Genomic DNA, 24,489 nt, shown 5'->3' with positions numbered 1-24,489 from the left:
TAAGACAACATTATATGATTTTGATATTTTACTCTTTCCATCACTCTCCATTTTAACAAAGGCTGGTTAGTGGAAACCAGAAAATTTCCAGTAACAAAATCCTGTTGCCTATAGATTCTGCAAATTCATATACAGACATCTGTTTAGCGATAACCCTCAGGTGCTATCAGTTCATATTAACCCAGTCATATACAAGCGGTGCTTTCTGAGAGTCTAAACCACTGGTGTTGATCTGCAAACATATTCCTCCGCTGATGTATTGTTCATGCCAAAATGCCTTGCTGATGTGATGAGATAAAAATATTGTAAAAAATAAATAATAAATACTATATGACTGCTAGTGCAGAATTAGAACGTGTCATGCACAATCTGTTTTACATAACAAGGAGGGCCTATGTTTGAAGAGTGACAACTGAAAGCAACGATTTACCTTTTATCTGGGTGCTTTTTAAACTCTACATTTTCTCCTACTGTCATGCCCAAGATGTTCTGTCAGAAAAAGGCTCTTATGTAATGAGCTCTATCCAAACATCCAAGGAAACGTTTGCTCCAGAAGTAGGCCAGTAAAATAATTACTCTGATGGGGAAAAAATGGAAAAGAAAGAAAAAGAAGGGAGAAGAGGGAATAACTTAAAGAGCAGTGGATGGTGGTTTGTTTGATATGAACTCAAAAGTATATATAGATTTGAATTTCACTCATTCTCTGCCTTTCACCCACACTAGGACTGAATTAGTTAAGCTCAAAACAGATTTACTTTTGTTCTCCTCTTTGCAAACTCCATACTTATATTGTAGCATGCCTGGTTCTAATAAATTATTGAACATGTTTTAAAGTAGCCTTATAGATCCTGGATCACTGAATTTAGAAGATGTTCCTCATAATTGTGACCTGGAAGGTTTAGTTTGGACCAAGAAGATCACACCAGAACACTGGTCATTATGTCAGTAACCATGGTGATATAAATTTCGAGACATACAGAGCATTGATTATTCTCCGAGCTGTCATTATTATCCACATAATTCCCCCTTCCCTTAGGCTACTCTCCCCATTGCAGAACCCCCCCTTACACTTTTCATTCTGACAGTTGGAATTAAATCATCTCATTTTGCTGTTTGGCTTATTTCATCTGCTCTTTATAAAATGTTTATATGATCAAATGACTGCTTTTCAGTTCCAGATCAGTGTTGTTTTGTTTTCATAAAATCTGTAATTATCAACATATTTGATTTGTTAGACAGTGACCATGAATTGCTCATTTAATCCCCTCCAGACACGCCATTCAGAGAAGGTCAGGAGCGAGACCTGAAGGCAGCCTTGAAGGGGACGGATCCCTCCATCCCACTTGTGTTCGTCAGTGGAAACCATGACCTCGGCAACACCCCCACCCCCAGCACTGTGGAGCAGTATTGCAGAGCTTGGGGTGATGACTATTTTAGCTTCTGGGTAAGAAGATGTTAACAGGCGGAAGTAGACTTGGTTGTGGCCTTGTTGGACTGAGGAAAAAACTGTTATTTCAAGGTGTGTCTTAGTAATTAAGAAGCTTGACACCAACATTAACATTTGCTTAGTTTTTGTTGGCATTTACACACATTTAGATGATGTCATTTAGGAGAAGGGAAATTAATGTACGGCACATTCACACTGACACTGTTTGGTCCACTTTAAATGGACCGAACTTCTAGGGACAGTATGTGAGGGTGGGAATATTTAGTCACATCACAATTCAAGTAGATTACGATTCAGATGGCTGTGATGTGATTATAATATTTTGATGCATTTTTTCCCCCTTGTTTGACGACTTTACTACTACTTTCCAAGTGGAGACGTGTAACCTGGCTTCTCGCATTTGTCATGACAAACAACAAAAAAGCAAACTCATTCATCTGTTGGTTAATGCAAGAGAAATTCTGTTTCCAACACATAAAAGCAGAACGTGGAGCTCCATCGAATCCTAGCGGTCTTGGGTTGACCATATTTCTATCAGAACTTTTTTGGCGTTGTCATTCCACGTCTGACCGAGAGCCATTTCTCCTGGCCAGAGCCACCTATTGTCCTACATATGTTTTGTTTATGTTTACTCACAATGCCATTTGCCTTGTTTTCCACTTTCTAAATTCGGTTCACTTGAACCAAACTGAGAGCTATGTTTGTAGGCGGACCAGAGTTCGATTCTATGATCCACATCAGAGTTTTTCACACCTCTGCAAATGAAGCCATCCCTAGAAGTCAAAGTACTTTTTCACACTAGCTTTTAATGTTGAGGCTACCAGGCGGATTTCATACTCAGCCATCGTGTAAGTTACGCTTACCCCACAGATGGTCCAGGCAATACACGTCACAATTTTAAATAACGTCTTTTTTGTTCCTCAACATTGAAAGAAAGAAGTAAACTCTATTCTGCTTAACAGCCAGGGGTCTCAGTTCAATTACCTGTAAACCCTGGTACAAGTTATTTACAGTGTGCATGCAAGCTGATCATCTATTTAACCAAAGGGAGGAAATCACGTAGAGTACCCCTCCTGCTGCTTATACTGGCCTGCTTCTGGTGAAAACCATATTAAGTTTGAACACCAAAGTAAAAAAGAGCCGCCAACACTAAATTTAGTGTTGCTCCATTGTTTACTTGCAGTATATAAGACAAGTGAATCTCAGGCCTCGCATGTAACTAAATTGTAAATTTACTTATTAAATTAAAATATGATAACCTTGGCCAGTCACGTGTAATTTAATAAAACAATTTTCAGAAGTAGGTTAGAGTTAGAAGAGATTTAAAGATGATGATGGAAATAGAAATACACAGGCTGTGTAAGTGTCAGGAAATGAAAAGTGCAACCTATCAGTTTTTTTTTTTCTGTTTCTCCTGCTGTCCCAGGTGGGTGGAGTTCTCTGCCTGGTTCTGAACTCCCAGCTGTTCTACGACGCCTCGGCCTGCCCTCAGCTGAAGGAGGCTCAGGAGACGTGGCTGGAGGCACAGCTGAGCGAGGCCTCCTCCTCCTCATCTTCAACAGTAGGATGACACAACTTTTAATCTGATTCATGAGCTTGTTGAGATATAAAATGTGTTTTTTTTGGCTGGTTTTGGATCTTATGTTTCAGAAATCTGCTACTGTCTCTGTCTCTGCTCAGGAACCCAAGCCCAAACACATCTTGGTATTCCAGCACATTCCTCTGTACTTAAGAAGCCCTGATGAAGAGGATGACTATTTTAACCTGCAGAGGGTTGTTAGAGAAAACCTCATGGACAGGTTCAAACGGGCAGGTAGGATTTACAGTATTTTCATCATATGACTGTGAATGAAATAGCCTACAGTGACTCAGTACATTCCTATCCACTTTAATATGAGATGTCTTTTGTCTGTCTTGGGTCTACTTTTGTATATTTATAGTAATAAGTAGAGGACATGAGGGATAAATCAAAGTTTAACTGTGAAAGCCAGCTGCCTCCTCCAAGCCCTGAAACAGCAGCTGTATTTTCTGTGATGATGGATTTAGGCCACTGTGAAGTGTCTTAATGCGTCTTAGCTAATATTTTTGTTAAACCTGCTCATTTCAAGGATATCTAGTTGAAGCACAGTTAGGATCCTAGCCCAGAGGATTAATATACCATTATCCAGAAGCACAGGAGGAGCTTCTGGAAACACGACGTAATTCAATTAATTAATGCATTCACCTCCTATAAGAAGAATAATTCTTTAATCAGAATCCATTGTTGTAAGCTTACAAGGGTATGATACAAGGGTACTGGACAGGGAAACTCTCACAAGGACAATAAGACTATAAGAAGGCACTGACTCATATTACACACACATGCACATTGCACTATCCAGCCAGAGCTTCACTGTTGATTGACAGGACCTCTCATGCGGGCGTGTGCACTGCTTCTTAATCATGCATCAAGGTGACTGTCTGGAGATGGTATTAATTTCGTTATCCATCCATTATTCCAGCATGTATTTAACCATGTTGGCCCGTTTTGGTCTGCTGACCCTTCGCTCTCATAATGGATTGCTCCTCCGAGGGAACACTGTTTAAAGTTTTAAAGGGGCGATCCATACAAGCTCTTTATATGCAGGAATAGAAGGGGTTGCTATACGTGCAGAACATGTTATCTTCAAATGTCCTCATTTACACGCTTCTTTACATGTGCCCTGACAATGGTTATACATTCAGACTACTTAAAGGAGATGTTCATGGACTATATGGATACATTCACGTGGTTATCTAGAAAGGATTACTACAAAGTTCCATATATGACTTTTGCCCATTCATTTAAGTCTGTGTGTGTAACACATGGTTTACAACCGGAGACAAGATGTAATTACTGGGATTTATTTCTTAGCAATTCCATGTAACTCATCAGATTCCTGTGCCCTTTCTACCCACTCCCATCAAAATACATTACAATAATTACCAAAAAGTTGTTAGAAAAAGGTGTCCACTTAGTGTCCAAAGTTAACCTTTTCAGTCACCAGCTAAGGCAGTGGTTCCCAGACTTTTTCTCCTTCTCATCGACCTCAGTAATGTCAAGCTCCCTCCTTCCTCCCTCTGCCTCATCAGAATTGCCTCATCATAATTTTTTGTCCTTTTTTTGAAAGTTGAAACCTCTGTTGTTGATTCAACATCATTGATGTTTCACAAATTTCTCCATGTTTTGCTAGCAGTACAAAAACTAAGTTCGATTAAGCCTTACTTATGAGGACAACTGTATATACGTTTTAAAAAATTTACTCATGTGTGCTGTAAATATAATATTACAAGCTATAAGAATTTCCACAAAACAGAAATGACCTGCAAGGAAATAAAATAAATGACTGTCCCATTGTAACTATTGCAGACGTCTTAGATGACAGTGCAAGTAAGGAATTGCAGATAACTAGAATAAGTACGAAATTTTGAAGTAAACACAGCGTTCAAGGAAAGCCTGTTGATTGTTTGCAATGAGGGACCATGTTTCCTAACATCCTTGGCAAATTTAGACATGCGTTGGCCTCAGAACTATTTTTTTTTTACCCCTTCTTTGTTGTGCATTAATCATGCATCATCTCCCTCTCCTGTTGGTCTGTATTCACCACTGCACCCTGTGATCTGAAACCTTCATGAGCTCTTGCACTCTGGTGATCATTACTGTGATTACTGTGAAGGGCAGCATCATGTAGGAGGTCACTATTTCTTTTGCTTTTTTTTTTCCTGTTATTTATGTAATGTTACAGTGGATGATCATGGATTATATTAGTGTTTCAGATTACATAAATGTGTATCTTTTTGTGAAAGCTCAGGCCTCAGACTGTTCTAAGCAGTCAGTTTGAACTTTTTCTTTCTACTTTTCTGCTGAGATGTAGTTGTTTTGTTCCAGATTTCTTTATATGGCCTTTTACAAACATGTTAAAGTTCTCATGACCAAAAATTACAGTAAATGAATTGCATACCAGGTTCAGTATAATCAGCAGTGCGGTGAAACATTGGTCTCATTTGGAAGTATTTCCTGACAGTTGATGTTGCCTATTTCTGCTGGTATTGTTGAAGCTTCCTTTATGAGCATTTATTAGCAGGGACATACTGTATATTGTCTTTTTTTTTTTTTTTTTTTTTTTTTTTTTTTTTTTTTTTTTAATAATGTTGACTTGAGATCGACAGCCTAAATCCAGTATTGTCCTCATTAGTCATGAGTGTAATGACTCAATATTTTAAACAGAGATGTTACCTCCAATGATGACAAGCTTTGTTTTCCCAGTGAGGAAGTTTCCACCGTACACCATCACGCTGCTTCCACCAAAAGCTGTTACTCTATGGGTGCAGCAATCAGCATAGCATTCTCTGTGTCTTCCGCACACCTTGACATCTACAGAAGACAGAACCTGAACATTACGCTCAGTGCACATGTTGCTGACTCCAGTGCAAACAGGCCTGGCAGTGAAAGGCAGTCAATAGCAGAGGAAACTGTTTGGCAATGGCAGAGAAGGTTTGGCAAGTTTTTCCCAACCCACTTACTCAACTCTGCTGCTCATCCTACAAATGAATTTTTGGCACCATTTAAAAGGGAAATAAACAGGCTTTCCAACGGTATAAGATTTATTGCCAAGAAGCATTATTACACTAAAGAAATAATCGCCTGAACCAAAATTTCCTTACTTTTTGTGTTAAGTTTTGATATGGTCTCCAACATGTTAGATGGATTAGAGAAGTTTCCAATGACACTTTGTACACTTAACGTTTGTGTTCACAAGTATTTTGTGTTTGTCTTAGACAGGTTTCCAGGAAGCCCACCAATGACTGGGAAGTGCCCTTTCGGGGGGGGTGTCTTTGAAAAGTCCATGGATTATTGCTCTTGTTTTGGTCTGTGGCTTATTTGGGGTGCTGCATAACAGCTATGATGATATAAGGATTTCTTAGAACTGTAAATCAGCTATACTACGCTGGTCTGGACCCACAATCACAATATAGAGCTGGAAATGAGAGTCATTTGTCTCGTTCAGCCTCGCACACACATGCATTCACACTTCTTCATACCCGCGCCTGATTCTCCAAAGGATTCAAGAACACTGAGAAACTATAGTACAAAGAGCAAAGATGTCATTTTTCTTTTGCAGTGTTCATTAAGTAAGCAGTTGACAAGGGTAAGTTTCTATGTTTGAGAAGCTAGTGCTCATGTAATTTTGCCTGGAAGACAAATGCAGCTTTTCCAGCAGCTGAAGTATTACAAGCTTCATTGTGTAGAAGTACTGTAAAGCTTTGTATGATTTAGTTTTTCTTTGTACCAATAAAGTACGAGCATTGTTTAAAAACTGGCATATTCTTTAGAAGTTGGCTGCCTTTGAAGAAGGCCAAACAGCAGTCTGGCATGTCCTAGGAAGTAAAATTGGACAGATTTTCTCATTTAAGGCAACCTTGAAATAGGATAACTGGATGTTCTACAAATGTCTCTCTGGCAGCGAAGAATAGTTTTAACTTCGTCTAGATAACTCTGTATAACTGGGTTTCTGATTGTTCCAGAGGTGTCTGTTTATGCTGTCAGTTGATTTCCAGCAGCTGGAGATTTGGCTCAGCATTTATGGGGTTGTTGCTGCTTCTTTTTTTTTTCTCTCTCCTTTCTTTAATGTTTTCTGCAGCCCCCACATTACTCTGGTGATGTATGAAGGATATAGAGGATAAAGTCTGTTGCTGACAAAAACAAGTTCCTACATTGCTGTTTTATGTTCTCCCCCAGCTTATCTCATTGTTTGTGTCTCGGCCATTGTTAAATTAATTAGGCAGTGGAATAATTGTGTCTAAGGGGCCGTCCCCACGGCACCGAATTGCAGTAAAACCACAAAAGTATTTTAGCAATCCATCCTTTCATCCCCACGAACCCAGGGATTAGCCTCCATGAAACCGGTCATGTCTGAAACCAGGCACCAAGGTGGGTCGGTTCGAAACCTCTACCGTCTGTGTTCTGTCAGGACAGCGTAACCTCACAACAAGAGGATATGACGTCAATGTGACAAACATGCGGGAAACACAACAACAATAATGTTTCCAGGAGAAAGTATTGGGTCCGACTCAGAAGATGCAGCACTTGGTGGGATAATTTTGTTAACGGCATTGTCGTGGACAACGGATGGAGGGAAAACTTTAGAATGTCCAAGCCCTATTTTGTTGCTTTGACTCAACAACTCTGCCCGTACATCAACCGGCAATCCACAAATATTAGGTCTTCAGTCGATCCTATGAAGAGGACTGCAATAATGTTGTACTACCTGAGCGATAAGGAAAGGCTACGGAAGACAGCCAACGCGTTTGGTGTGTCGTGACAGGCTATGTCTTGCATTGTTAGAGAAACAGTGGCCAGGAGTGCTCATGGTGCTTGACTTTTTGCTAACACTAAGCTGGACTCTTTATTTAAAGACTAGAAAAATACCACCTCTGAAAAAACAGATTGTGGAAGACAAAGAAGCTTTTCCCATTTTCCTGCTAGGTGACCCTGCATACCCGCTGCTAATAAAGGTGTATGCTAACAGCGGTTCCACACCTCAAGAACAATACTTCGGACTGAGTTTAGGACACAGAGTGCACTTTTGGGTGCTTAAGGCTAGATTTGCTGCCCTTCGAAGCCCATGGATAAAAATTTAAATGATCTGTCCAATGTTATGTATGCATGCTTTTTCCTACACAGCTTTTGTGAAGCTACAAAGGAAGGAAGCAATACAATGTGAAAGGGACAAACAGCCATTCACACAGTGTAATAACTGTGTCATTGACTGTAACAAGGCAGAAGGAAGAATGTGAGAAGATTGCGCAGAATGTACCTTGACCCCTTAAAGAAATATCAGGGGATTTACCTGCACAGATTCCCAATCCTCACCTTCCTGATTTTTTTTTTTTCTGCTTTGTATTCCAACATAACTCGAAAAAGAAGCTTGACTTTACTCCTATCATGGATATTTCTGTACTCCCTTGTCACTGTCATACGCTTAATCATTGGTAAATAATGCTCTCAGTGTTGAGTTCAACTACCTTTTACTGCATGAATGCAAGTCAGGCAGCATTTATTCACTGCGTGCAAAGGACAAAATTTTAGGTTGAAAGTTTGTTGGAAAAACTTAAATTTACATTAGCACAGAGAACAGGTTTTTGTGCTCTCTGTCTCATCAAAGATGATTGAATCCCCACACCGGCCAGAGGACGGTGTCTACTTTCCTAGAGGCGATTGGAAAAAGCAGAAATCTCAGCAGGCTCTCAGCCTCTCCCATCCTCGGAGATGAAGTACTGTAATTAGATTTATTTGCTCCCCTCTTCCATCTCCTCCCTCCCTCTCCTCTGAGGTTTACGTCCCACATTCATGATCAACGTGCACACAAAGACTGATGAACGAGCAGGCGAACACTTCTGTATTGTCTTTGTTTGCCTCTAAACCTTGTTTATGTGTTTTAAAACAAAGAAGTGATAAATCAAGGGCGTTGCTAAGAAATTCACTGAATTTCCTAACATTCCTAGCGGCTGTGCAGTTGAACATACAGTTGCTAATTAGAGGCTAAGATAAGCCATGTGCTGCTCTGCACAGTATCGTCATCTCTGCCTCTGTTTCTTTCACTCTTCCTGGGTCTCTTGCCGCTGGTTGTCATTATCAGCAAGGGCTCAACCCTGTAGTGAAGACACATTTATCACCCACTGAGGATTTGATAAGAGGCAAAGTATAAGCCATTTACCCTATTGTTTTAACAAAGAGACATTCTGCTTTTCATTTTTCTGGCTCTCTTATTCACCTGCATCCAAAGGTGGAAGTTCTTGTGGACAATCAGACATTAAATGTCAATGAATTTTGAAGAAAGAGAGGTTGGCTTTTGGGTTTTCTATATAAGAAATATTTGGCAACTAAATAAAAGAAAGGGGTTTTCTAAGCTGAAAATAAGAAGCTAAGAAAGCTGAGACAAAAGGCAAGGCTCTCTTTTTAGTAATTGCTTCAAGCCTGTACTTATGGCCCTTTCCCACTAGTACCCACTTAGCCCTACCGTAGTTCAGCCAACACCACACCACCCCGGTTGATTGTTCCCATTACAACAGAGTGCAATTGAGGCCGTGTTTTAGTAATGCGTCTACTTTCCTTTTTGCTTTCTTCATCTCCTTTTTTTTTATTGTTTCCTCTGGTCAGGTCCAGCAAGATTCCATAGATTCCATAATTCAAAGTGAATAAATAACAGTAAATAATTAATTAATTATTCAGGTTATCAAGAGGAGCCTTATACCCATAAGCCTCCCCTTGGCAAAGTAAGGTGGCTAGTAAATATCAGGAAGTCATTTGTTTGTGACACACACAGAACAACAATGGAGGACGTTGAGCTTGTGATTTACGTATTGCTTGGTTTAATGCCAATTCCACAGTAGCGGCTCTGGAGTTTAAAAGGGTTAAAGATGGCGGGGTCAGGAGTCATTCTTGTGACTCATCCCATGAAATCAAATTCTGGCCAATAGTGGCCTGCTATCTCGACAATTTTCACCATTTTCGGAAGGCTCTGCATCTTCAGAACCCCGACGGAGGAGGTGCTTAAAATGTATCTACTCGTCCCGGGAAAACCTGATTCCCTACAAAACACCTACAAATTGAGAAGGGTGGTGTTGGACTGGGCTAAGTGGGTACTAGTGAGAAAGGACCATTGTTGTCTGTTTTTTCATCTGTTCACAAATTTCCAATTCAAATGAAAAAAACAACAACAACCTTTTCTAGAAAGAAGCAGCCGCAGCCATCTAAATACACGGTCTTCCCCTCAGCGGAAATTACAAGTCTTAAGATTTAAGTTGGGTGAGGAAGGGAACATTTGAGAAATGTCCCGTGGAAAGTTCATTGGCTTCTTGGAACATCGCGGCCTGCACCACTGACTGGAGGAACTATACTCCTGAAACTGGCAGTAGGTTTGGGAGTTTTGTTTTTCTGTCTTGAACCTAAAGGAGACTTTTTAAACCTTTTGGACATTAGCCTAACCTCATTCTCTCTCTCTTTACGGCTTAGTCTATTAAGGGTCGCAGGTAAGCTGGAGCCTATCCGAGCATTAACAGGTAAGAGGCAGGGTACACCCTGGAGAGTTCACCAGTCCATCGCAGGGCCAACACATAGGGAGAATTTGGAGTCATCAATTAACCTAACATGCATGTCTTTGGACGGTGGGAGGAAGCCGGAGAGAACCCACACATACACTGGAAGAACATGCAAACTCCACACAGAAAGGCCACCACCCTCAAGGTTCGAACCTCCCCCCAGCCGAGATTCGAACCAGCGGCCTTCTTGCTGTGAGGCTGCGGTGCTAACCACCACACCATCGTTAGCTTTCTCTTTTTAATGATGGTCGACAGGTAAAACAATGCTACTCTAGAGGTCACTTGAATATGTGAATCAAACTTTAAAATCAGAACATTTTAGGTCGTGCGTCGCCAATATAACCATTAGTTTCCTTAGTTTTCATAGATAGAGGTCAGTGTCATCAGTATATCAGTAGAACTGAAGTTGATGTTTCCTCATGAAACTGCCCAAACAGCACATATTATTTGAGGAGAATAAACTTGTTCCAGTTCAGAATCTTACTGAACACCATAACTAACATTACAAACTGTAATCTACCTAGTCCTTACTCAGACATAAATCTTTATTGAAATCATCATTAGACTGATGTTTCTCCAAAACCAACCTTATTAATATATTTTGTTTTTATACGTTTCCAAACATTTTTTGAGGAGAACATTATTTAGGCCAGTTATGTCTGCCTTTTGATAATATTAATTGGTGTTGTATCATGCATGGTTTGAAAGTCTGATTAGTCACGTTTACAATGAAGTATAACTTGTAAGGATCGTGCATTTGTGGAATGAGCAGCACAGTGAAATGTGAGTGGTCCCCCCCAAAAAATACCAAAACCCCTACAATGGTCTCCCTTTGGTATTCACTCTTCTTTTGAGAAATAGGTGCTGTCAGGTGTGTGCCAGTCACAGATATATAACTGACACCTAATTTAGAGACATATTAGAAGGAGATTCTTGAGTCAGTGGTCCATATCTCAAGAGTCCAGGACCTAAATCCTTACCTCACCATAGTTCTTGATAAGCCCTCCCAGGGTTTCCTCCTTACCTCATCAACACTGATATGTTATTTTATTCAGTTTTTTTCTTTGTTTTTTTTTATGTTGTTTTTTTGTTTTGTTTTTTTTCTCTCCATATTCAAGTGCAAAAAAAAAGAAAAAAAATCCATCCTCCAGGATGACAACGCTCCACCACACAGCCACTATCAGTACAGAATTTTGGACTGGAGAGGACAAATGAATGCCCTGCCATGAGTCCACATATCAACCCAATTAAGCAACACAATTGGCAAATGATTAAAACAACAATGGTGGTTGACTTTCAATAACTCCTTGTTGAAGGATGGGATGCCACTGGAAAATGTGACCAGGCTGGTGACCAACATGAGGAGGAGGTGTCACGCTGTTGTGGCTGTGTGTGGATCTTCCACACTGCTGAGGTCTCTGATAGTGCAAAATGAATAAAGTGTAAAAATGGCCAATATATGTGTGTTTTTTCTTTTGTGTTTTTTTCTCTCTCCTTATTGGTGCAGGAGAGTGTAATTATCTAATCCACCAAGCAACTGGGAAAAACAATAGTGACTACCAACAGAATAGTATTGGGGGGGGGGATTCTGGCACATTTTTTCTAGAGGTATATCCAACATGTTCAGCTATGTTGCTCATTCCACAGAACTATGATCTTTACCATTTTACTTTATAGCTGTTCGTGCCAACCTCTCTTCTGCAGCACTTTTTGTTTGTTTAAGTTTTTTGTTATAAATACGCATAACACAGAAATTCAGTTTGCTATGATACATGTGTGACATCTTCAGTATTTCGAGGCCTGCTGCATGATGATTGATGGCTGGGTGTGATTCATGTGGAGTCACCACACTACACCATTTTTTGTCCTTCTGTTATGCAAATTATTAACAGCTAGCATTTCATCATGAATTACTTCCCAGACCTGCACTATAATGACAACTGCCGTTCAATACCAGCACACACGTTGTATATTCACTCCCACACAACCCATTCTCACACATGTTCTAGTGGCAGCTTTGTTCAGTCTGTGTCAAAAATGAAAGAAGAAGAAAAGGAAGAAAAGTCTGAAAGAAAAAGATACTCGGAGACGTTTTTGCTCATATGAGGTTGTTTAGTGTCAAGATAGGAACTTGAATCGTAATTAGCAAATCCAATTTTGCTGCTTGTGAATCAGTGACCAGAAGATGAAAGCCCAATTATGAAAAGTGAGAAGGAAAAGAGGTGGAGGGTAGATTAAAGGAAGGATCACAAACATCAAACCTGAATTGATGGTGATCGATATTTCTTAACTTCTTTTATCCCCTTATTTTGCAGTGCACATTGTTAGTATTTAAGCTTTGTGAGCTGCTTCGTGATATTCAAAAAAATCTTCAAATTATGGATTATTAGGTTTAGATGAAATACCGAGCATACCGGAGGAAACTCTGCTCTCCTTTCTGTGCGGTTTTCTGCAACCCCTGACCAGAATTCAATTTAACTCTGGGTAATTTTCCTCCGTTTGCATTCAATATGTTTTCATCACTCTGCCTGCTTACTCTGGATATTTTTCAAGCACCATAATACTCTCCGCTTCTACCCTCCTTGCCTCCCTCTTCCCAACCCTCACCACTTCTGTCTGTCAAACCAAAAGCCAGTTCCCAAACGAGAGTCTTCATCACAGAGAAAAGCACAAAAGATCCGGTGCTATATCAAGGCTGACAGGTGAATGGGACTTCCACCAATACGGAGACAAGACGTGGAGTTATCAGCACAGAGAGTGCATGTTTTGGTGACCACATTCACTCAGCAAGGAAAGGGAATGTATACGATACTGCGAAGCATGGCAAAAAGACAAAAAAAACATGGGGTGAAATTGGACTTAACAAATCCAGGTATTTTTATTTAGGATAAAGATCATTATCTGGAGCTATGACACTAACAGTAACACAGAAAAAGGTTTAAATCTAATAGCAACATGTGCTAATTGTACCACAAGGCATGGAGAATGCACACAAGCTGAGGCTGTTGTAGTTTGAAGCGGTGCATGCAGCTCCACCAGTTCTCAAGTTTTCATTCAAACAGAGGATTATTGCAGTTGTTTACACTAAGAGCTTGGCCTCTCTGGCTGAAGGTGAGCACATCATTAAATTGGCTAATCTAGTGTTTCCGCAAAAAGCATACCTGCCAATTTCTTGCAAGAGATTTCAAACTAGTGTGCGTTTTAATGGAACTACTTTTGATTGACAACAGCTGCCATGTCTGACGGTGGGTGAGGTTCTCTAAGCTATGCAACGGGACAAAGTAAGGGGCTTTTCTGGTCCACACTGTAAAAATTGGGGTGTACCTATAATTTTTGCTGCAACCAAATGAAAACGTTAGGCGCACCAGTGCAACCAATGCTAAAAGTTAGTCTGGAGCCCTGCTAATGCACGTAAACCTGCGGAGCACTTTAAACGTTTGCAGCTAACACAGTCCTGTTTGTAGGATATCGTATATGGAACAGCAGCTTCTATGATCAGAAGTCCTCTTCGGCAGAAATGAGTCCTCTGAGCTGATAATATAAACAGAAAATTGTCAGTTGTCACTGCTAAATTATAACTACCTTTGATTTTATTAAGACTATGAAGCAACTACAGACATTGTCTTTGATTTACATTCGAAAGTCTTTTTCTTATAATTGTGCAATACATTGAAATTATATTAATGTTGCTTATTAGCTGCTCTCATATTAAGAAGTGATGTGTTGTTAACTACAGTCTCATAAAACCTTACACAATAGCAACAATGGCAATAATGACGATAAACACAATAATGTTCACATAAACTGATTTGGTATCAGAAAATATCGGAATTGGCCAATATCCAATTTCAGATATCAGAATCAGCTTTGAACCCGAAAAAAACGGATCGATGCATCTCTAATTTTAATTTCTGCTGCCTCCACTTTTGCCTCCTGTCTTTTCCTCGGGGCTGCTGTCTCTAAACCAAAAGAGAGTCCTTTGATAAACATTATACCATTCTCCTGGAAATATGTCACTGACTTGGAAGTGATAGCATTGATCATCACATCTGAGAGATTCCACATCATTGATGCTGGAAAGATAAAGGCCCAATGCTCATAACTGCTCATTATTTCTTTAATAAGTACACAACAACACGACTAAAATGAGACTCAATTTCCTTTAGAAGCACATTCACATACCGAGTAAATTGTTAAGCAAATTTGGTGCTTAATAAACACAGACACTGCCACCAGTTTATTGCAGTTTACACTGCAGAAAATTTTCCATCTCTGCACTCCAAGGTTGAATTTTAAACCCATCGTTCGCTTGGTGGTCTCATTGTTTAGTGGATGTTTCTGCAATGTTTGTCGTTTTAAACCTAAACGCCTCAGTCAGCTGTTTGTAGAGCTGTTGATGAAATTATTCAAAAATTCTGTTATTTTCTGCATTTCAATTGCAGGAGCAGCAGTATTAGAATTTTGTACATATGTTAATTTCATTTTTACAACCTCTGTGCACTGAAGGTCTCCTGCCCCCCATCTTTAGTGGGGTGGGGACTGAAGACTCTCGAGTCCTGTTTCCACAGCTAATTTTCTTGCAGCAGCTGTGATTATATGTGCATGTAATACCCCATCTCCTGTTTTTTTCCATGGCAACAGGCATTTTAAAAGCCATCTCTCTTTTCAGTTTCTGTATTTTCTCCTGTCAGTGAGGTACTCTCGGCTTTCTCCCCGGTCTATTTTCAGACATTTTCAGAGGTCAGCTTCATCCTTTGGCTGAATTACAATATTGATAGCTATTTCAACATTTTGATTGTATTTTTCTTACTTTTCTTACTTTTCTATCATTTCTTTTTGCTGGTTGAGACTATATTCTCTCACAAACTGTTTTTTGTTTTTTTTCCTACCAACCAAGAGGCTCTGAAAACTGACTTGACTTCTTAAGACAAATAATGACTCCACTCCAGGAGGGACAAACTCAAATGAATTCAGGTCAAGCAAGGTCGCTTAGTCTGAAATTGTTTCCATGAAATCAGTTTTACTCCACAGAATCCACTGGAACAAGCAAGCAGTGCCAGCTGATTCATTTCCACAATGTACAAATTGTTTACTGGTTTTGTCAGCTTAGATTCTCAGTGGCGCTTAAGACCTGGAAAAAGAGTCTTGGTGTTGTTATGGTGAACAACTCTCCTTAAACCTGTGCTATGGAGGAAAAAACTTGATGGTGAATCTTTTGTAAAGCAAGATTAATCTGTTTATCTAGTTTTCATATAAGATGTCAGACATAATTAGATATTATAGAAACATTTTTACAGTGCAAAACTTATATATTCAGGTGGATGGATGCGTGTCATATAAGTCATGTGCTAGCTTTAATACATTAAATCGGAACATAATCAACTTCTTATTCACCTGTGTCGTCATTGTTTTCCTGTGCAGCAGGAGTAAAACACTGAGAGGAAATTAGAGCCGTGACATGGATGAAAGTTGTGCTAAACTGTTTGCTGCTTATGGTCTACAGAGTATTTACTCATGTGTCAGATGTTCTGTTTTGATTGTGAGATCATGGTTGTTTCTCAGCTAATACAAACTGATGCTCTCCTTTTCTTCATCCAACCTGCTCATAAAAAAGTTTCAGTCTTAAAGCAGCACTGTGTCACTCTCCAACCTTAAAACTTGTTTTGATGACATACTGACCTTCATCATGCACATTCCTGGTGCTGTTGTAACCACACAGCATCCCGAGCCTGAGAAACCCTTCTTCACAACTCCTTTTTTTTTTTTCAACTTAATATCAACACTCCAGTACAGATTCACTAAAAGAAACACAAAAGGACATTATCGGAGGAAGCAAGGAAACGAAAGAGAGAAAGTGACAGAGCAAGAGTTAAGACAAGAGTCAACAAACTACTCTTACATAAATAATTACTTGTTTTCATGAATTGTGTGTGTTGTTACATAAGTATATTTCTGAACCACAGAGTCAGACTGGCAGGATAAAGATCCCTCCTCTTCACCACTGAGCTTGTAGATAAAGTGGCACAGCTTTGCTGCTGCAGCAACAGGAGGTGACTTCTCCAGCTGATCTAGCTACTACATCCTTACCAACACTTTTCTCCCTCCTTTAGAGAGAGAAAAAAAATACTCTTTAATATCCACAACACGACTGACTTCCAGATTAAATGACTTTGGCTTGCAGAATACAAGCCTGCCAGGCGTGGGCAGCTGTGGTGCCAGGCACTGCGAGGCAGATGCTGCTTGCATGAAATACACAAACACCAAAACACAGCTGGCTTACATTTTTGAGCAAAACACATGATCACAACATTATTTCAGAGAAATGAATTGCACAAGTTCAATGATTTTTTTTTTTTTTTTTTAACAAATGTCTCTTTTGTTATGAGAAAACAAAAAATGTTTGGGGCTGCAGCTCCTGCATCCCAGGCCTACTAATGAATTTTTTTAGTTTTTGCCACCAGTTTGGAAATTGACTCCATGCAAAATCATTAAAATTAGCCTTTTGGTGCTTCATATAAATAATAAGTGCATTCTGCAAAGCCTCTGTTGCAAGCAAGAAAAATTTTGAAATGATTTTGGAAAGCTGTCTGATCTTTGGCTGAATGAACAATATGGAGAAAAAAATCTTAATCTAATGAAGCATCTCTTCAGTAACAATGAAGGAGATGGAGCCACACCATCCTAACAGTCTGAGTATGTTTGGTGTGGATGTTTTCTGTTAAGGATTCATTCTATTAAGTTTTATTTAATTCAGTCAGATCTAATATTCAGTTTTATTATAAGTAATTGAACATGAGGCTGAATATAAAGTTGTTAAAGGGAACATATTTGAACATTAAAAATAAGTAAGCAGGGCAGTTATATTCCAGAGTAAGTTGTTACTTTTTATAATGCTGTAACTGTTACAAACTCTTACTGTTTTGGAGGAACTAACTAGTAACTATTAATAATTACTTTTCTGTGGGGGTATGTTTGTGTGTGTGCGTATGCATGTGCTAGGATGAGTGGGAGTGTGCAAGGTCATAGGTGAGTAGATGGGGTGGGGAGGGATGACATGACCCTGTGGGGTGGCCTGGGTGGGCCTGGGGGTGGTGTGCCGTGGATCTGGGCTCTCCCGCTATTCTCCTTCTGCTCCTCTCCTTCCCCCCTGGGTGTCTGGTAGATGGGTGTCTTCTGGGGTCGGTGGCGGCTCATTGGCTGCAGTCGCTGCGTGGCCTGGTCGTGGGGGGTGGCTGCCTCTGGCCTGTCTTGCCCTGGGGGGCCTCCTGGGGAAAGGGGGTGCCTAGTGCTGCTAGCAGCTCACCATCTGGAGGGAGTTTCTCTTCCCTTCGGACTTACATCCCCGGACCCCTCTTCTTCCCCGCTCTCTCTATCTCTCTTACATACAAACATAGACACGCCTGGGGGGGCCTGGGGGTGGTGTGCCGTGGGTCTGGGTTCTGCTGCTGTCCTCCTCTCCATCCTCTCTTTCCCCGTTAGGCATGTGGGGGGTGGGTACCTTTTGGGGTCGGTGGCAGCTCATTGGCTGCGGTCCCTGTATGGCCCTGTCGTGGGGGGCGGCCTCTCCTGGCCTGTCTTGCCCCGGGGGACCTCCTGGGGAGCGGGGGTCCCTAATGCCACTAGAGGCTCAACATCCAGAGGGAAGTTTGCTTCTTACACTTACTTTCTTGACTTACATCCCCCAGACCCGTCTTATTCTTGGGGGTCGCTGTCCTCTGGTCCTCCTAGGCATGGTGCGGGCCCTCTGCCTTTGGGGGGTGGGGCGGCCTCCTCTGGGCTCCTGGGGCCCTGGGCCCTTCGCTTGGTATGCCCTGGGTAGCCGGTACCTGGCGGGGCCGGCGGCTGCCGATGTTGGCCCAATGGAACGTGTGCCCCAAGACCGTGGGGGGCTCTTGCTGAGGCTCTCCTCTGCCGCCATTCGGGTGGGGCCGGAATCGTCTTCGTGGTGGGGTAGCTTGGGTTAGTGCTCTGGGGCTGCTGCTGACTAGTAAATAGTAAATAAATAAATAAATAAATCATTTTATCAAGAGGACTCTTACCCATAGGCCTCCCCTTGGCAAAGCAGATTTGTTCAGCACAATACAGCAACCAGATTATCATTTTGCTTGCTATGATGTTGGACAGGACAGGTTAAAAAAAAAAAATTACTTTTCTACATGGCTCCATCACAGATATATCATGTACATATGGGGAAATCTTTCTGACGCCACACGGTGGTGTGTGGGATGTGGTGACAGCTCTCAGATGTACTGAAACATGCGTACATATGCACACTTCCCACAGAACACTTTACTCAGTAGTATGACTATTGGGAGTTTTAAACTCAGCTTTAAAGTGATTTCTCCATCTCTCCCAGTTCTTTCATCATTATTATTATTGCAGGATTAATTCATATCTATCACTTCTTTCCTATTACTGTCTAAGACTCCTCATCTTACCTCCCCATCCCTCTGAGGAGACGAAGAAGTTGAAGCTTTCATGTGGATTCTGACATAATCCACAGGCGATCTGAGTCATCAGGTGATCCTATCAAACATTTTTCTCACTTACGCTTCTATTGCTGCTCTGCTTTTTTCTTTTCATTCACAACGTCTAAATAATTACAGAAAGGCTGTTCAAAACACTGGCATGGATAGACCACAACACACACACACACACACACAGAGCTATATACACTTAGTCATACTGAATAATGAGTACATAGAGGGCATTTATGGCCTTTCAGCCTTCATAGGGAAACAATATCAAGGGCGCTTATTAACTCCAACACACATTTGTGAGAACAGTGGCAAGGTTACATAAAAGTCTACTATCCTCGCCACACGCATACAAACAGATTCATGTGAGTTCTGTAATGTGACTGCTGCAGGCTCACCTGAAGGTTGCACACACAACCAGTCCCACCCCCAAATGAGTCCAGGCATACACAAATGTGGGTTTAAACAAATCCATTCCCATCTATGGAGAATTAATCATTTAATGGCCCGCTGTGTGTAACCGCTGTCCTCACTTTATCACTTTTGCTAATATTAATAAAAATTTAGGTCACATTTGTATTCTGGTGCGGTTTGATTATACAGAGTGGCCGACTTGATGATTCAGAGCAATTTCACGGTGTTGACATCGAAGTGGTATCAGCAGTGGATACATAAGAGCTTGTTCAGTGGTGGTGGAGATGGTGTTGGGGGGCGTCTATCCTGTCTTTGTTGTGCAGAATTCTGGGACAGACCGATGTCTTTCTCATTCTCAGGCTGCAATTTATCCTCTTTTGTCGCCACTTTTCATTATTTTTCAGCTGCGCGTCTCACCAGAGATGAGGAAGAGAGCAGACTTCCCTCAGTGGAAACACTCCGGTTAGAAATTAGAGCAGCTCATGTTCACTTATGTCACAACCCCCCTCCCTCCCCCTGCTACACGTTTGCACATTTAAACATGAAGACGCACCAGAACATGTGCTCTCATATCTCCCCTAGGCCTTATTCTGTCCTGATATTAAAGCATTAAAGCAGCTTCTTCATATCCAAAGTTATGTCTGACTCCAAACTTTTCCTCAAACTTGGAAATCCTGACTTGTTTTTTGTAAAAATTGGCCAAAAAGTGACGGCTACTTGCCTGGATTTCAAATTGTTTCTCAACTGAAGAGAAAAAGCACATTTATTGACTCAGACTTTGGCAAAGTTAGAACATAAAGAAGCAACTGATTTTGTTTGCTGTTATTGGAGCGACACAGCATCCCTTGTCCTGTTTACCGATCCACCCGTTATCATTTTCTTTTGCGGCTTCTATTGAAAATGAACATTTCATGGCTTCACAGTAATCAAGTTAAATTGAAGAAATGACACAGTATAACACAGCTTTTTGTTTACTCTTTATAGCAATATTCTGATTAAATTAGTTAGAACTAAATCAGGCCATTAAAACACAAATAAAGCTTCTATGTTTTGCTGTTTAAAGCTTGACTTTATTTAGTTTCTGCTGTGTTAAATTTGGCATCCCTGGCTGTTCTTGCCACAGGCGTGAAGGCAGTGTTCTCCGGCCATTATCACCGGAATGCCGGCGGCTGCCACGGCGGCCTGGACATGGTCGTGAGCTCGGCCATCGGCTGCCAGCTCGGCGAGGACACCCACGGCGTCAGGGTGGTGGTGGTCACCGCAGACAGCATCATCCATCGCTACCACAGCCTGGAGCAGCTGAGAGACCGAGGAATGGACGAGGACCTGAGGAAGCTGCTGCAGGCCTGAGCGGTGAAGCCAACCTGTGGATCGTCATTAATAAACTGAGTATTTTAATTAATTTGATTTTTACCTTTTCTGAGCCTGTCTTCCCAGTGTCTTGTGCTTTAGTCAGTTCAGAAATGTGTAATAATATGATCCTTTAGACTGTTATCTCCAAAGGCAGAACTTGGTCTGTTTAGTCGGCCCAGCCTCACAGTGGCATCTGCTATATATCTGACCAGCAAAGAGGCCAAAGCAGTTCATTATAGGGAGCAAAAACAGTAGCACTACACACCAGCTGCACATTATAAAATCTGGAGAGTCATAATAATGAAATTAAATTTCATTCCTGTTGACTGAACTGAATGTTTTCCTGGGAGCAACTTTTGAAGAGACTAGGTTTTAAATCATTTACTGCCCTGAGAGGGTTGTGCAGGGATTACTGAATGTGTTTTTGTGGAAAAACAAACTTCTGTATCTGAAGTAGCAACCTCTGTCTTCCCCATCATTGAAGGAAGAGTCCACCTAAAACACTGAAACATAATTGAAAACAACAGGAAATGATGTCTGTCACTCAGGATTCGTTTTGTGGTTTGGTCATGAAGCTTTTTTTCTGTGTCTGCAGATAAATGTAGCAATACTGCAAAGAAAAGCGAAGGCCAATAGCCAACACAGGAGTTTTTTGTTATATTCACTGTAGAAATCGTTAAAGGTTATTTTAGTTTTTCTTCTTTCTGTTATCCTATCAAGGTTATGAAAGGTTGGAATTTCCTTTTAATGACTAAACCGTTATAGCTGATTTTATGCCTTGTTGAGTACCCTATGCAAGCTATTTGTTTCCTTACTATGTGTTTCTGTGTATACCATAAAAGAAGGACTGACTGACCTCTGAGAAGACTTTATAACCCTTGATTCTACCCTGGCAGACAAAAAGACTAGTTAGCAAGCTTAAAAAGGACCTTTGGTAAATAAGACTCACAGGACATAATAAGTAATTATTAACTCCTGCTAAAATATGTTAAAAACATATTAAATATTTTAATTATATATTTATTATTTAATTATTTAATAAACCCTTACCATTACCCTAAACAAACAAGACATTCTGGTTTAGTGATGACATAAAATAATAAAACTTTGCTGTTAACATTTCAGTAATGTGACTCTCTTTAACAGCCAGCTGTAAAAGCTTCAATTCAGAACCACATGATGCTGCTTTTTGTTTCAGTTTACTGTTGAGACGCAAAAGGGGAAGAAAAAAAATTGTTTTTTTTAATAAAAGATAAGAAGCAGAGACATGTTGCTGTGTTCTTGTCACATCTTCCCAGATCCATTTAATACCTTTGTGAAAAAAGAGTTTACTGGCAAGAGCACACAGGTGTTGATTCTTATAACAGGAGACTAAAACAGATTATTGTCAATATTATGATGTCTCACTTTATTTTTTGTTGAAATTACCCTCTATTTGCTCTGTATTTTTCTTTGTTTTTGGAGGGGTTTTAGCACCTTTCCACCTCACAAATACACTGCTTGAGTTTTGCAAATTTGCTTGTTATACGCTGGGACGAGGAAATGATTAAGCAGCAGATCTGACAGACTCCTGAGTGTGAATGTGATCATTGGATATGAGCTGTAACACTGGATTACATGCTGGTAAACTTGTGCCTGCGAATGAATGATGGACCCCCATCACGAACTAAAAATCTATCAGTAACTGATTGATTTATTACAGTGGTGGGGAACATTGACCGTTATTCTGCAAGTTTTAGATGTTTCTCTGCTCCAACACACCTGATTCAAATGAATGAATATGTGCAGAACTTGATAGGTTGTTGGATCCATTTTATTTGAATCAGGTGTGTTGGAGCAGGGAAACAAGTGTTCCTCACCACTGATTTAATGGAACTCCAAAACAGAAATTGATTTGATAACATATAACTAGAAATACCAATAATTTACTCTATAACCTCAGCGTTAATGTAGGGCTGGGCTATATGAACCAAATCTTATATCTCTATATTTTTTACCTGAATCACGATATACGATATATATCTCGATATATATATTTTTTGTCAAGTAACCAAATAGACAGTTCTAATTAGCAGCCTTTAGTGCCAAATATACTTTTATTAAGGATCAGCAGCACATGTGCATTAAAACAACTGACTAAAATTACATTACCTTTATATTAAATTAAATGCTCCTAAAACAAAATAAATTAAAAATACTTTTCAATGACAATAACAAAAATACAGCTGTGCACAATGCAAAAGAAAAGATGCTTTTAATTCAAAACAAGCTATCTCGATAAAAAAGATATTGCTTCCTTCTATATTGCCTCTGATAAAGTCTCGATATATTGCCCAGCCCTACAATAACGGTTTATTAAAGGGTATCGGTGACTTTCCCTCACAGTCATGTCATCATTGGACAGTATTCTAGCTCAAACTACATGAACCTGCACGTCATCGTTATTGCACATGCACAAGTGCCCAGTCAATAAAATGAATCCAGTGTAATTATCTCATTAGAAGCCAAACTAAAGAAGGTGTCAGACTGATGAAACATGGTAACAGTCATGGGATCTGTTGGTGATTAACTGGTTGGGGCTGTATTTCCTCTTTGTTTAGTCAGAGCTGAAGCAATCTCACAGTATTCCCGTCTACTAGCTGCAGGCTGATTTGGAAGATCCTAAAATGGTCTTTAAAATGAACATTTCTGCAACAAAATGACTTTCTCCGCATGGCCTAAATGACTCTACTCAATTACACTTTCCATCCGTCGACTCCCTCTCTCGTCCTGAACGACTGGGAACGGAAGAGGGTTGTCATGGCAACCCTTTAGCAACACATCTGTGCATTTGTGTGTGTGTGTTTCGGAGACTGAATGCAAGTGTCAGGAGAGAAAGTGTGCGAACTCCCTGACTGCGTGTCCATCCATGGTCTAGTAGGCACGATGTAGGTGATTTTCCATCAACGATGTGATCGCTGACCTCTTTTCACACTGACGGACTCTTCCTCTTTTTTTTTCCAAAAATTCAGCATGTGATGGAGGGAGGAGGCGGAGGAGGAGGTGGGGGGAATAGATAATGAGTGTGATGTGTGAAAGACAACTCAGTCCATCCCCTTCATTTCCTGTCTGAGAAGGAACCTTATGTCCTTATCTATTTTTATATCCTCATGGTAGCCGAGCTCAGACACATCATTCTTTATCTTTTTGGGTGTGTGTGTATGTGTTTGAATTTACTTTAAACCACATTTACAACATAAATTTAGGGAACATTACACACTTTGACTTGTCCCTGTGTTGTGTATTGTAATGAATGACCATACTGAACACCATGACTGTGACTTATGTTTTGTTTTTTTTTTGTTTTTTTTTTAATAAATGGTAATTTTATCAGAAGATTGCTTTGTGGCATTGTGTTTATTTGTTAACTGCTCCTCATACAAGCACATATTCATTCATGTTTTTCATTTTATAGTTGGGAGGGATAGTATTGACTCATTTTTTTCCCCAAAACATTCATAAACTTCACTTAATCTATCAAATCCCAGAACACAAGAGATAGTTTACTTTTGTTTACAATTGCTTTTGTTTACCAGCCTGTGTCTTGGTTTTACCCAGACTGTATTGACATTAAAAAGTAGTCACTATGACATCACTTATTCATTTTTTTTGGCTTCAAGTTCAGGATTTTCAGTCATG

At 40.3% G+C, this 24,489-nt stretch overlaps 1 protein-coding gene across 3 annotated transcripts in view; it reads left to right on the top strand.

The window, feature by feature from the left end:
• The window catches only part of cpped1 (calcineurin-like phosphoesterase domain containing 1), a 41,762-nt gene extending 17,576 nt beyond the window's left edge, over nucleotides 1-24,186 (top strand). The window contains exons 3-7 of one of the 3 annotated variants that reach the window (XM_041973937.1): nucleotides 1,272-1,444; nucleotides 2,874-3,008; nucleotides 3,098-3,260; nucleotides 18,992-19,087; nucleotides 20,582-20,664. In XM_041973937.1, coding sequence (XP_041829871.1) covers nucleotides 1,272-1,444; nucleotides 2,874-3,008; nucleotides 3,098-3,260; nucleotides 18,992-19,038 — 518 coding nt within the window. In that variant the 3' untranslated portion in view covers nucleotides 19,039-19,087; nucleotides 20,582-20,664. Of the gene's footprint in view, nucleotides 1-1,271; nucleotides 1,445-2,873; nucleotides 3,009-3,097; nucleotides 3,261-18,991; nucleotides 19,088-20,581 lie in introns of all 3 variants that reach the window. The other 2 variants (XM_041973935.1, XM_041973936.1) reach the window with 2 other exon arrangements.
• Nucleotides 24,187-24,489: the final 303 nt, after the last annotated feature.

The sequence above is a fragment of the Melanotaenia boesemani genome, chromosome 21, assembly GCF_017639745.1.
Source record: "Melanotaenia boesemani isolate fMelBoe1 chromosome 21, fMelBoe1.pri, whole genome shotgun sequence".
NCBI lineage: Eukaryota > Metazoa > Chordata > Actinopteri > Atheriniformes > Melanotaeniidae > Melanotaenia > Melanotaenia boesemani.
This window is presented reverse-complemented; position numbering and strand designations above follow the sequence as displayed.